At 36.0% G+C, this 14,976-nt stretch overlaps 1 protein-coding gene across 8 annotated transcripts in view; it reads right to left on the bottom strand.

Moving 5' to 3' along the window:
• The window catches only part of AKAP9 (A-kinase anchoring protein 9), a 124,800-nt gene that overhangs the window by 46,527 nt on the left and 63,297 nt on the right, over nucleotides 1-14,976 (bottom strand). For 6 of the 8 annotated variants that reach the window (XM_075049036.1, XM_075049064.1, XM_075049079.1 and 3 more), the window contains 6 exons: nucleotides 14,420-14,512; nucleotides 12,419-12,790; nucleotides 11,210-11,434; nucleotides 9,461-9,601; nucleotides 8,815-8,921; nucleotides 7,904-8,109 (listed from right to left, as the gene is read on the bottom strand). In XM_075049036.1, the coding sequence (XP_074905137.1) occupies nucleotides 7,904-8,109; nucleotides 8,815-8,921; nucleotides 9,461-9,601; nucleotides 11,210-11,434; nucleotides 12,419-12,790; nucleotides 14,420-14,512 (1,144 nt within the window). The remainder of the gene's footprint in view (nucleotides 1-7,903; nucleotides 8,110-8,814; nucleotides 8,922-9,460; nucleotides 9,602-11,209; nucleotides 11,435-12,418; nucleotides 12,791-14,419; nucleotides 14,513-14,976) is intronic. The other 2 variants (XM_075049054.1, XM_075049072.1) reach the window with 1 other exon arrangement.

Below are 14,976 nucleotides of genomic sequence, written 5' to 3'. Positions count from 1 at the left end.
AAATACTGCGTACTAAAACTTACACAAACAAGATACACAATGTGTTAACTACAAAAAGCAGAAGGGAAAGAGAAAAGGAGATACTAACAGAGAATATTTTAGACGTCCTTTCAGTATGCTTTTGGGCTCTGAGGCTCATCTTCAAACCTTTGTTACTATCAGTAACCCTTACTACTTCGAGTAACTTGCAAGATTGTCTTTAAAATACAACCAGGTGAAAAACCCCCAGACTGTCAGTCCCTGTTTCACCAATGCCCAGCTATGTTAGCATGCATTAACACAAAACTGTTCAAGGTCGTGATTCAAAAGCACAGACTCAAGGGACTAAAGTGAAAGACAAGCACGTAATTCGGACAACTTCTCAGGACAAACAGACTAGAATACAGAACATCAAAATTCAGCATTATTATTAGCGAATTGAAAATTGATTAAAATGGATAACTGAAGAAATGAAGCACAGTGCAGGGGGGACTGTAACTGTCCCTACTAGGCACCTGCCTACTTCTCAATCTTCCTGAGGTCTGGTTCAGTTTAAGGGCATTATCTATTCTGTCTGAAAAGCAGAAGAAACAAAGTTTGCCTATGGTATTAAACTCAGCAATTCATCTAGAAAACAGTAAATTTGACATATTTAGAATTCAGGGCTGTATTTAAGCAAGATAAATAAAAGCAAACTCCTGAAATGTTTTAAAATCACACTTGCAGTATGAAATAACAATACAGTAGTACATCATGATGGTAGATAACTATTGCTGATACCGTGTTTTAAAAATGAAGAAGTGTTATGCCATTAGGCTGTTAGATTTGAAGTGTCAGAAATAAATGCTACTGTGGAAAATTTTTTTAAATGACAGTTTATTTTAATGAAGTATATTACTGAAATATATTTTAAAAAAATAAATCATATGTTTTGGTGTGTTGGGTTTGTTTTTTTTTTTAAACAATTAGATGTTGGTTTTGCTTAAGGTTTTCTCCAAAAAATACCTTATTTTTGGGCAACAGCAGTATGACTAAATGAGTTAAGAATAATCAGTGCCTGTTTAGCAATATAGTTGCAATACTGGGTTATCTTGAAGTTCCTGGTTACTCCAGGGATTTTGACTGCTGAACTAGAACTGTTTAGTTACAGAAATTGAAATGAAATTATAATAGGTCAATTTTACAAATTGCCTTTGAAAATGTGCTTAGTACTCTCACTGGATACAATTTCCTTATACTTGCTTTTGCCTCTTAACCAGGCATGCAGATAACATTGGAAATACAAGTCCCCTTGTTGATGTTGTTTGAACCTAGCAAGAAAGTCAGATTCTAGTTTTCAGGTTTGTTTTTATTTTTTTTTAACAAGTTGCAACACGATTAACCACCTGGTTTACTTACTATACTTTTATACCTGCAAACATTCTGATAATTATATCTACGCATTTATTTCATTATGGATGCAGCTGTATATATGACCCATATACAACAAACTAATTCACAGCTATTTGCATTTGGAAAGGTTTTGTTTTGTTTACTTTTATAATTGCTAAGATTTTTTAAATGCAGATGTATTTAGTAATTTTTTTCTTCTAGTTATATCATTACTGTTTCATATCTCCTTTTAGATATGTGGGATATAATGTTACAAACTCTTTTCACACTCCAAAGGGAAAAAACAGAAGCACACTATATGCATGAATGGAACGAATATCCAGATGGAATAGAATATACATTCACATGGCACCTTTCATCTACACAGGATTTCAAAGCACTTTTGAGTACTGCACTTTGGAACTTCAGTCACAAACTACTGTAGCGGAGTCACCTTAGCAGTGGCTGACAGTCATTTTCTGCCAGCACACTAAATATTTGCAATGGGTTTGTATAGCACAAAAGGTTTCCCATACGATCCTAATATTCCACCCCCCTGCAGTGTAAGGAAGGCTGCAAAATGAACAATTTCACGTTTTTTTATTCAATAGCATTCTGATTTCTCACCACCCAAATTTGGGTTGGCTCTGGGTGTCTCAAAATATCAATAGTGATGCAGAAGCTTTAATATCCTCAGAGTAGAAAGGACCTTCATTTAAGATGGACATCCAGCAGCATAAGCATTTCCAAATGCTGTGCCAAGGTATTGGTTAAAGATCGAGTTGAAGGAAAACATATTCCCTACTGAGCCACCGACACACTTACTGCAGCACCTGATGCTCTTTGGAGGCCACCCATCTTAAGTACTGACCACGTAAGACCCTGCTTAGCTTCAGAGATCTCACAAAATAAAAGCCCACAGTACAGTAGCACAGCTATAAACAAGATAAAACAATGACATATTAGTTACTGCACAATCTAATTCTTTCTTGATGGAGTACAAATTATCTATGTAATGTTCCTGTTTTCCTTCTCAGGCTTTAACCCATAATTCATGTCCTATAACCCTTATATTTTGGTAAATTATTTGCTTGAGAGGTACAGCTGAATTGTGCAATGATAAGTGTATGTCAAGTACAGAAATAAACATTATACAAAACAACTGCGGACATGTGCAGTCTGTTGCAAAATTATCTGAACTTCTGGCTCTCTGGAAACCTTTAGAGAAAAACTTAAAAATATTGATGCCTGCTCAGAGTGTAATCTTTTAAAAGCCAGGCTCGGAATATGTCTCTTACATTAACAGTACCACTAATATTATTACTTGCCAGTGACCAGAACAGTACAATTTGGCCTTCAAGAACCAATGATTAGATTTTAAACTCCTGTTTTGCTTATGTCAGTTCTTTTGTAATTTGCTTCCATTTCTTCTGGATACATACAAAATAAAAGAATGTGAAAATATATTTTTGCTATATGAAAAATCTCAGGCACCCATATTATAACTTCTACAAAGTGGCACTTAAGAACAGGAGCCCATGTTAAATCCTCCTAACTGCAAAGTGAGAATCTCTGCATCTTTTTCCCCCAAAAATGGTCTTAATACTGCATATTTCCATAAGTTTTTCAGTGGTGGAAGCAAGAAACAGAAATATTGTCAAGTCTTAATAACCCCCTGGCAGTTGAATGCCTAACTCCCATTTTACTAATCCTTATAATGCTGCTCAATCTCCCACCCCAACAGAACTAAAATAAAATTCTCTGTTCCACCCCCCCTTTTTTTTTTCAGTCAACACAAAGTAATAAATAGAATATAACTGGCCCAAGTAAAAATGTCTTCTCCTTGTGTAAATTCTCTCCTTGTAACAACAACAAAACAACCCCAGCAAAGTTTCATATTGTTTGCTTGCCATGAAGCTTGCAGTTCAGCACTTAAGATTTAGTGGGGCATGACATCTGAAGAAAAGTGCTTAATTATACAGTGCTTACTCAGAAGTTTCAGATACAGAAGTTGTTTATGAGCTGCCAACTGACATTTAGGAAGCAATACATATTTTGCATCATGTAGAGCAAGCATCTCAGTTCACTCCTGGGATTCCACTGCGGAATTAAGGTTAGGGGCTACAACTTGAAAACAAAAAAATCAGTTTTATGGCAGTTCAGTGTCTAAAGCTATTTACTACCTTGTTCCTGGTACACTGTTCAGAAACAAGGAGCTCAGAAAGTATGTAAGAAGGTTTAATGTTCAAGGAATGCCATAACCACACAGGCTTTTCCAGAGCAACCTGCATTATGCAATCCCTCTACCCAAGGTACAACGTGAGGGAAGAGAACAGCAAAGCCTGCTGTCTCTGTCATGATGATTCCTGGCCCAAACCTCCACATGTAATTAACTCACCAGATTACTTTGCACAAATGCTGTTCACTTCCAATGATACGTTTTATGACTGAAGTTTGAACTTTACTTACTCTGCTAGAAATAAAATCCTGTGTTAGCCAATAACCTAGGCAAGGTCCCAGATAAACCTCCGTATGCTCTATAAATCAGGTTATGGCTATAAGTATGTCACCTTAATGATTCAGCTTTTCAGAATGCTGAAACTCAGCAAAACCAGTAAGCTGAGTTTTGCTTGTCAATAAATATGTATTACATTCAGAAGGTCAGAGAGAATTTGCTTTATTAAACACATTATATTTTCTATTTTATTATTAGATTTTTATTGGTACAAATTTATTCCTACAAATTTCCTACAGAATTAAAAGGGAAGATCTATTTGGCTAGGTATTAGAAAATACAATAACATGAACAGGTTAAAATATAAAAGTAGTGTCTACCTATTTCTTAATTCCAGAAAACAATGGGGGAAAAAAAATTTAAAAGTTATGTCCTCTCAGGCCATTCAGTGGAAGTATAGGAAATGAACAACAGTCCTGTTGCTGAAAACAGTAACAGAATTTGCCATCTAATTCCATTTGAAGAAGGATCAAATACTTCAGCTGAAGAAACAGTACAACTGCTACTATGGCTGTCTGACCCCAGTGGCAGAACTATGTACACAGCAAGGATGCTGTTGTACCATTTTGAAAGGAAAAAAAGAGAACTGTGAATACAACCTCAGAGAAACATTACAAAGTATACATTCACCCATTATAGCCACTGTAAGCTTGGGTCTTCTTTAATCCTCACTCTTTTCTTTGGTTTCTCCTCCTTTCATAATTATTTCTGAATGTAATGAAACATGCAAAAAAGAATAACAGAATAAGCAACTGCCATGTGAACAGCTCTATACCAATGGGGGGCATTACAATAACAGGCAAATTACTTTGTTGCAAAAGAGTGAACCCTTACATGCCCCCTCAAAATACACTAATAGCAAACAAAAGAGTTAAAACAGTCAACCTTCACTGCTAGTGGAATGGAATACAGTTCTCTTCTATTTAAAAGAGTACACTTTCACAAGAAAACTTCACAAGAAATTAACAATACACTCCAATTACAGGGCCTGTTGTGCTTTTAAACAGTAGTATTATGAAAGCTAGACGTAAGTCTGTATTATACCCACCTAAAACACCAAATAAAGCTACTTTTTAACTATATTTTTCTACATATATGTAATGCAAGTAATCCATATTAAGAATTGTTAATGGCAATAATTAGTGACAAATATAAGTATACATATTGTTGTGCAGCACAGGCAAAAAGCAAATGCATGTATTGTGCATTGTACATGCCCGTGCAGAGCAAGCACATATGAGTAGTGAAGAGCAACAATCATGTACCAGCGCTTTGTACATAGTTATGCATTTACTGTCTGAGAAAAGGGAGCAATATTCTCAGCAAATGAGAATGAAGGAGATAAGCAACAGTACATGTTCTGACAATAGGCATGTGTGAGAGACTGAAAGAGTTAATGTCTCAAACATTGTGGTGGGGCAAGTTCTGCTTAAAGACAAACCCTGCACAGCAAGGAGCCAAGGTGAAAAGCCCATCAGCTCAGACATCAGCAACAGGAGGGGGAGGGCGTGCTGGAGGGTGCGCAGCTCCCTGTTCTGATAAGCTGGTCTGATACAAAGATCAAACAGTGGCCACGGTCTGCAGGGAAGGAGAAGTTACTCCACAAACTGCTCATTAACCTGATAAGTTCAGGTGCCCACCCAAAGGAGGGGCAAGGATGATAAAAGGACACCAGCTGAAGCCCTGGATGTGCAAGCCCACTGGGACTGGACCCTCGGCTGACTGGACCAACACTGGACCCAGGACCAGTGAAATCTTTCTCTCTTCCTTTCTCTCTCTCTGTCTTCTTCTCTCTTTCCTTTTCCACAATCCCTACACCTCATCCATTTCAAGATATAAACCGTTGATCAAGTCTGTGACTAAGAGTGGATCCAGCCACCCCTAGACCCTTCTCTGAGGAGAAGTCTAGAAAGCAAGGGGGTCTGCTCTGAACCTCCTGACTCGACGGGAGGGATCTCCTTATTCCCTGAATTGATGTATATGCTTACTCTGGGTTACACGGTTTGCAGAAGTAGTCTTATGCAAATTCCTGTTGTGAGAAACCCTGCCACCTACTACTGCACCCCCCCAGTTCCGTTTGCTTCTGTCATGAATAAAATCTTTAACTGATCCTTTGGTGTCGTTTCACCTTAATTTAGCCCGAGGGAATTTCGAATTAAACACGACTCCCTGGTCTGTCCAGTCTGGGTTGTGACAGCATGATATAACTATGAACTAGGTTCAGCAAATGCACTAGGTAATACATGTAACTGTGACAGCCTGTGATCGCTACCTACATAACCAGAACACATTTTTATTCCTTTGGGCAATGTATGTTGTGAAAACCCCAATGCTTTTTACACACCTCAGACTATACAAAGAGAACACAAAGAATACAAAGAATATTTAGAAATTGCTGGGTTTAATATAGAAAACTTATTTAAGATGCAGTTTACATAAAATTTAAGACTACCTCAGGATACAAAAGGAGGTGGTAGTCAACTTTGAGCCTGGTGATTGCTCCTTTTACTGTTTGGCTAGGAGACTGTGTGGAAAATACTCGCCAGTGGTTGAAGATACTTTGAACTGCTTTAACATAAGCAAACTCGATTCATTTCCCACCCCAAAGTAAAGTGCAAGAATACTCCATTTTGAAAGAAGTGATTCCTTCAATTATAGTAGCAGATGTTCTCAGTCTTTAAGGTCTCCTGGACAAGTATCAAAAATTAAGGCCAGAAGCTTAGTTATCCAATCTAAAATTTGGGGAAAAAGGCAAAGTCTCAAAAGTCTGAGTTTTCAAAAAATAATTTTCCTCACAATTAAATACAGAGAAATGTGCAGAAAACAAAAGTTATGAGGTTTTTTAATGGAACAGCAGTAATAGACAGGCATAAAAGTGCTTTTATTTGAAAAATTCAAGAATCTTAAGACTGCAGTTGTACACATTTCACCACAGATAACCTTTTGAGTAATCAACTGAGAGAGATATCACAGTGCTGCAAGTCATACAACCTTTCTTAACTCGCCCCAAGGCTTAATGTGACCTTATTTAAAGCCAAAGGGAATCAGTAATACTTAATAATCTACATTTTGAATGAAAGAGGTAAAGATCATCTTCATTTACCATTTGTATTATTACTCTGTAGTAGATTCTTTCTTAATAATGTAGTATTTGACTTCCAGTTCTTTTTCTCGTTCACAGTAGTTAAAATTCCAGCCAAAATCAGATGTATAATGTGTTTTAGGCTGAACTGATCTGTTGCACATTGCCTCCCCATAAGACCCAGGATGAACGTACACATCCTTATGCTAAATGGCAATACGATAAAGTGCCTATTCTTGCCCAAAAGAGAAATGGACGGACACTATCCTAGTACAATCACAGGAAATTAAACACAGCCTGGGAGAGTTCTTAAAACACTAGCAACCAATTAACTACAACGTTAAAATGCTCCTTTAGGCTTGTGCCAACTAGCACTCCTCCAAACAGCTGATGGGCAAGGCTTGGCAGTTAGAAAGTTCCTGGAACTGTTTCCAAAAGGCTGTTTGCATGCAACTATCCTCTTTAGCAGGCTAAGGAAGTCCACAAGCATATATACAGGCTGCCCCAAGACAGCTGGCCAGAATGACCAGCAGCGTCCCTAAGTACATTTAGTGGACTGGTAGAGATATGACCTTTGACACCAGCTCCCCTTCCCCATATGTAAGCAGGAAGGTGTAAAGTTGGCGCAAGATGCCATGGAGCTATGTTTCATTCTCTTTCCCTTCGTCTCCTTCAACAGGAACGTATTTATTTTTGTATGTCTCAATCACTTTCCCATTCTGTTGCAGGCTTTACAACAGGACCATAGATAAGAGTCATAACTGGTTTGAGGCATGACCCAGGCAACTCCTGAAATGTCTCTTAAGCAGAGATGTCATATGCATTCAAATGACAAATAAGTTTTTAAAAAAAGTGTTTATTTTTAATTACAAATTTCAAAACTAAGCTTATTTAAATATATAATAAAATTATGCAAATGCTACTTGTTATGAAATAGAAAACCATACAAGCTGTACCTTTTTCATACCCCACATGGATACAGGGTTTTACTGACTCCTCTGTCTCTGCGTCCCATCCAGCTGGTTTGGAAGGCTGGACTTTCCCAGACCGATCCAGTAATCCGAGAACATGGCGACCAATTGTCTCCTCCATGGCCACAGTTGTCTTCACAACTTCTAAAAGAATCTTCATGAGTTTCTCATTAGCCTTCTGAAAAACATGCCTGCAGGACAGAAACTAATCAGTCCTTTCATTTTCCCCTGCTTTCAAAGTGTTTTTTTCCCCTTATACACCCTTGCAACCAGGAAAGATTTGCAGTTGGAACAGTAAAATTAATATTTCTTTAAGACTAAAACCCACATCATATACACAAATATTAAAAGCACATTTGGTTTAGAAGTCAGTTCTTTTTACAAAATATGTAAGTAGTCAAAGTAATTATCAATATTTGTACTTTTATCTTGGTATTTTATCTAGTTATTCTTTCAAAACAGAGGTCTACATTTGCCTGGTATTCATTACAAACTTACTCTTTTCTCAAAGTGACAATTAAAAAGATTGCCTACACAGATCAAAAAGTTACAGAACAGTGAAAAGGTATTAGCAAATAACTCATATAAACTTATTTCAGATATGCACATACAATGGGTATACAAAAGCACGTGTATAAAAGATGTATATGATTCTATATGTAATATGAAAGAGTAAAATATGTTAAGATTTGTCTCATCCTCTATGCCAATACATCGTTAGGCTTTATAAAAAATAAGACATTGTTTAATCTAAAGTGTGTAAATTAGAAATATGGCTATCTAGAATAAAAAATGCCATTATCACCAGTCAGGATAAAGCTTATAAATATAATTTAACAAGAACATGATTCTCAATGTTTTCTAAAAAAAAACGTTTTCTTAACAGTTCTAAGCACCTTTCTTTAGAAAGAAGAGCTGAAGATGTTTCATCAGGCTTTCTTCCTCCATCTTCATCCTCATAGATCTGCTCTCTCACATCATTTTGGTTCTGATTTTCATCCTGCTTAAGTTTTTGCAGAGGGAGAGAAGACAAAAAGGACAGAAATCCTGTCATGCCAGAATCAACATATTCTTCTTATATGCAGTATAACATGAAATCTAAAACCTAAATTAGTTGCGTTTTGTTAATAAAACTTCTGCACCAAATTACAAAACAAGAAATACTCTTCCTACGTGGAAAAGTTAAAATGTAAATCAAAACAGGAAATTCAAGGCAGGGCCTATTAGAAAGGACTTCGTTACGCTGATTAAACAGCCCTTGTGCTTTCTGTTGGTGTTGCTATAGCAATATGAAAATGGGAGTTTACCTGAGCAAATAGCTATAGTAATAATCCCCACCTTCACGCTGTTAAACTAGCTTCTGCTTACCCAAAGTAAAAAACTCTGTCTAACAGTACCACCTCTTGATTCTTAAACCTGCTCCATTCAAGCAATACCCAACATCTTTTAGGAAAATATATTACATAAAAAGAATAGCAGCGAAAAGGAATTTTACTGGTTTTACATGCCACAGCTGCCAAGAAAGTCAAAGTCCATATTTACCTCTGTTTGTGTGCTGCTGTTTTGTAGCTCACAAAAGAGCCTCTCTTTTCTGGGCACAGAATGTTGTTTTAATGATTCCAGTTCTTCCATAAGGATTCTCTCTCTCTCTGCAACCAGGCTGTCATTCTCCATTGAGACACGCTAAGAAAGAAGTGTTATAGAGGCACACACAGTTTTTTTAAGCTTCTGAGTATTAGTGAGTCCTGCCACTTCTAATTTTTTACGTATTTTGCACAAAGAAATTTCAGTCCACCTCTTTAAATGGTTACAAAGACATTGAAAACCTTCTACAATGGAATACAGCTAATAAGTACTTTCGGTATCTTACACCTTTAAGATTTTATACAAGTTTTATGCTCTTCATGAAACACAGTGGTCACAATGTAAACTGGATGGAATTCCTGGATATTACATGCTATAGTACATGTTTTGCACAAGAATAAAGATGACAATAAGTTCTTTTTATAAAAAGCCTACACACACTCTCTTTTAGAAGAGCTAGAAGTGTTCATGGCTTAAACACAATGCACATGTTCCTATATGGTTCTTATGGATAAATATCCTTGGCATTAAAAACTGAGGAAAAGCCAGCAGCATAAATTCTAATTAATGTTTGTCTGTTTCAGGAATTTGCAACCCCTGATGAAAGATGCAGTTGCAAATTGACAAAGAGATAAAAGGAGAAAGATTATCAGGATAAATGATAGAAAGACATCTACAAAGCAGCTAGGAGAAACGGACACCTGACATTGCTGGAAAAGACACCTAGGATACAAGTGACTGACTCTCTAGATTCCCCAGCTTTTTGAACCCAAACTTAAACAGAACACAACCAGGTTTGGATAAGGTCTGAAGGAACCTAAAGCTTCACTCCACAGTGAAATCAAAGAATTTTAGAATTCACTGGTTACAATTTCCATGTGCATTTCTGCAATGTTTCATTGTTGAAATTAAATCAGAGCAAGACAAATTCTTCTGGATTCTGTTTACTTTATCTTTCAAGGGAAGGAATCCTTGAAGACAAGTCTATAAGTGACATGACTTTTGAAGACGTAATTATTAAGATAAATTAATGAGTTTCATTAGCAAACCTACTATAGGCTTTGAATAGATACAGAGTGACAGCAAGTTAAGTTTAAAAAGGCAAAGAAACAGTGGTGTTTCCCACCAAACCCCACTGATTTTGTTTCATTCTAACAGTCAGCAAGGACTTAATCTCCTACGATTACAAGAAAAAAAAAAAAGCAGGAAGTTGTTGCAGAAAGCCACTGATACTGTTCAAGTTCTGACCTCAAGTAGGGATGAGATAAAATGAAGAATTCTATGGTATTTCTAGCTATGGCTGGTGGCTTCATTGATGTAAATGGATGCTAGCCTGCATCCTGCACAGGGCCATGTATCTGGAAGGTGGCATGGTTTACAATGAATCTGCGCTCACTCACTCACTCTTCTGGCTGCTGTGCAGCACTGCAGGTTTTCTCCAGGTATACAGAAGTCTAAATTGATCCATCACTGACTGAGCTTTGATTAAAGAAATATGCCTATTATACATATAGGCATATATGTGTTTGTATATATACACACACAAATAGATATATGTGTGTGTGCACATGGTGTGTATGCACGCATACAGTAAATATGTGCGTGTCTCAATATATATTAGAGATACAAGTATAAATAAATATAAATCTGCCTGGTGATGTCCCTTTGTTAACCCATGTTAACTCATTGAGCCAAACTCCATGTTACCTCAGCTAATTGCACTTTAAGACTCTCAAGCTCTGCTAAGAGTTGCTCTTGATTTTCTTTTTGACGTTCCATTTGCTGCATGTGCCCTTGTCTCAATAATTCTGTTGCCTGCTGATGTTCCTGATATTGCCGTACTAGCTCCTGTCGCATGTCTTCCAAACGTTCCTCATATAACAACAGCTGACTTGATGTTTCTGTGTCTGATGCCATCATCTCGCTGTAGTGCTGAAATATTGAAACTATTTTAGCATTTTATGTTCAGTGACAGTTTCTAGTAAATATTAAATAAATTTTAGAAAATACTTTCACAAATTAAAGTAGCTATCACGAAAGCATTATGTTGTTGCCTGCTTCTTGGAAGGTCTAGACTTAGAATTATTCTCCATTGAAAATACAAGTTTTTTAAAGTAACTGTGAACAGTGTTAATGCTTATGCGTTTTAGCGGGTGGGGATCTCAGCAGAAAATACAGTGGCACATACACTTGTGTATGAGTGTGCGTACAACAACAGAAGTTTGAGAGAGCAGTATCATACAAAACTGGAATATTACAGTTTATTCGCAATCAAGATAAAACAAGATCAGAATGTTTAACTGTTACACAAATTTGAAAGTGTAATTTTTGCTTCAACTAATGCCAAATTTAATTAAAAAAAATTTTAAAACTTAGGATGAAATTGAGAGTCAAAATTTATGACTGCTTTTTACCATATTTATTCCACCTTGCCCCCACCCCATCCTTGTGAAATGCCAAATATATATTTTACATATTACTTTTATAATTTTTATGTTCAGCTGATATCCTTTATCACAAGGGACTCAAACTCTAAGCATTATTTTTAATGTGTTCCTTGCATAAATACCAGAATATAACCCAGCTTACAAAAAGTCTTTATACAATTTATTGCCTGCAATACAGTTTTATCCATGAAATGGAATAATCTATTTTCATGTAACCAGTGTCATATTCCTTTCCTCACAGCATAGCATAATGCTATGACAGTCAGGCAGAACACAGAAAATAAGGGTACATAATTTAGGTCTAAAACTGTCACCCCTTTGAAAGGGAAATATTTAAATGGAATTTTCATCTTAACTTCTTTCTTTGTAGTTTTCTCATTGAAATGAACTGTAAATCCATTGGAAAGATTATTCAGATATGGTGGATATGGTGTTACATACTGCCTTCCCCCCCCCCGCCCCCACTTACCGGTGCCTCTTCCACTGTAAGCCCTTTGACATGTGAAAAAAATTCTTCAGAAATCACCGATTCCTGTGCTGTCTGTCCTAATATGCAACCAGGCTTGCTATTAGAATGAAGCTGTTCTCCAAGTGAATTGATCTCACCAGACTCTTCACTGAGTTCCTTGCAAAGTGATTTCAATTCTTCTTCATGCTTACTGCCTTTTTCTGTTGCTTTTCTAAGAGGGTTGTCAACCTCTTCTTCACTACATTGCTTTTTAATTTCAAAATGCATTCCCTGTTGATGTACAATCTGTGTTTGTACTACTTCTTCCTTCAGCCTAGCAATCCTTGACAATTCAGTCTGTTTGGCAAATGCTACACTCATTGACACAATTACCTGCATAAGAAAGAAAAGTCTGTATTAGTTTATGCTTTACAGCATCTCCTATTTCTGAAGAAATCTCATTGCTGACCATCAATAATATAAATATAAGTACTAAGAGTTCTGAACTATGATTTTTTTCTCCCCAGAGGAAAACATAAATGTAAAAGAACAGAGACATCTTGCCAATCTCATCAACAGTCACGTCTTAAAATACAGACATGCTGTATTTAAGGTAGTTTAATAAACTATGATGCTATTTTCAGTTAAAATATATTATTTAGCACAGAATTGTCCAGCTCTTTTCAAAAAAGATTCTATAAGGCAACTTTAAAAAGTCCTGGCATACTGACATAAGTGCACCTGTGCTAAGCTTCCTCTATCTAACCAAGCATCCTTTGTAAAGGTTTCACTGACATGGAATTTTGGGCTGTATAAAGACAGCAGTGCCGTGTGCTTGATACTCATCACAGGAATTTTACTTGACCAGAAAGAAACTTCTACTGGCATTTGTAGCTGCAGTTGCAGTTACAACAGGCTAGTAACTTCTGTATTGCTAAGTATCCCCTTCTAACACAAACAAACCCCTATTCCAATCACATGAGCAGTTCTTTTCTAGATTTAAAACATAAGCTACAAAAAGTGTGAAAAAAATAGTATAAGAAATAGAGAAGTGTTACACTTGAAAAGAAAACGCCTAACTCTTACTTTCCAGAAAATGTGAGTTTGTCTTTTGAACTTAAACTGCTCTTAACAAGACACTAGCCAATCGTGTACTTCGCTTTCCCATTAAGAAGGGTTTTCTTAGCAGCAGATGAGAGAAATTGAACTTTTACTCCAGAAATGTGGATTACTTAAATTAATGTCATCACCCAGCGCTGGCTATAACATTCTTCTTAACTCTGACTGCAAATCCTTTAAAGAAGTATTTTTTTATTTTTTCAAATTTTTCATTTATGTTAATTTTATTTATGCCATGATATAATGAAAGCAGAGATAATTTTTCATTGTGCAAAAAAGTGAAAACTTTTTTGAAAGTCAAAAAGTAAGTAAATCCACAAACAATTTAATATACTCTACCTATAAAATCTTAATTTTACTTCTCATGTTTTAGAGAAAGTCACCAGATCCAAATAAAGAGTATGTATTTTACACAATATATTAAAATGCACAAAATATGATCAGAAAATAGTGTGAAACTTAAGTGCAAAATCTTTTGAACTGACCCGCTGTTAAGCCTAAAGTATCAAGAAATCCACTCTCTAAGCCTCTGGATTTTCTAAATAAATTCTAGTGTCAAGCATGGGTGCATGTTGTCTATTTTCTTTGAAGTTTTCAAGCAAACCACCACCACCCCCCACATGAACAGAGATTATGAGTTAAGAATAGGACAGACAAATAAAAAACCCCAAAACTTTTCAGAACTTTTTAGGAATAGGACAGACAAATAAAAAACCCCAAAACTTTTCAGAACTTTTTTTTTTTAAGACTTTCCCGTTCAGAATCTGAATGAAACAATTCCTTGTAAATAAATCAAACAAAAGTTGGCATACAGTGTTGTAACTGTCTGAATTGTTAGAAATGGCAAGTGAAAATGACAGCATTTTTAAAACATATTTTAAAGTAACAAAATAAAAATAATACCTTTGCTATTTCTTCTTCTAATCTTTCTTGGTACTGTTTTTCTAGCAATTGAACAACATCCAGATCATTCTGCATTTCAGTTTCACTAGCAAGCTGTAAAAAACAATGAAATCTCAGATCATATATTTGGGCTTTTATTTCATTAATTTTAGAAGTTTTAGAATCTGACAGAGAATTTTCTCCTCAATTAGATTATCTGCATTTCATGCAAATCACATGATCTTGTACCACAACATAAACTAGGTAAAAGACTTTGCCTTGTTTCTGGTTCAAAATTAATTTTAAAAGTTGAGTTTGCAACAACTCTTCTTCCAACACTTTTTAAATTGTCAAATGCAGAGAAAACAGGTGAGAACGCACAGCATCACAGTACAAAACAGCATCACTATTTTTCAAAATGCAGAATTTTTAAGCCAGGTTTCCAGCAGTACTAGGGGAGGAATGTATGGGATCTTTTCCATTTGCATTTGGTTTCTAAGATCTTTGGTATTACTTTTTCAAAATTTCTCCTAAACTGTGCAGTCTATACTTCAAAAGTACTAGGATTTCACTTAAAT

This window comes from Buteo buteo, chromosome 2 (assembly GCF_964188355.1).
Source record: "Buteo buteo chromosome 2, bButBut1.hap1.1, whole genome shotgun sequence".
Taxonomy (NCBI): Eukaryota; Metazoa; Chordata; class Aves; order Accipitriformes; family Accipitridae; genus Buteo; species Buteo buteo.
This window is presented reverse-complemented; position numbering and strand designations above follow the sequence as displayed.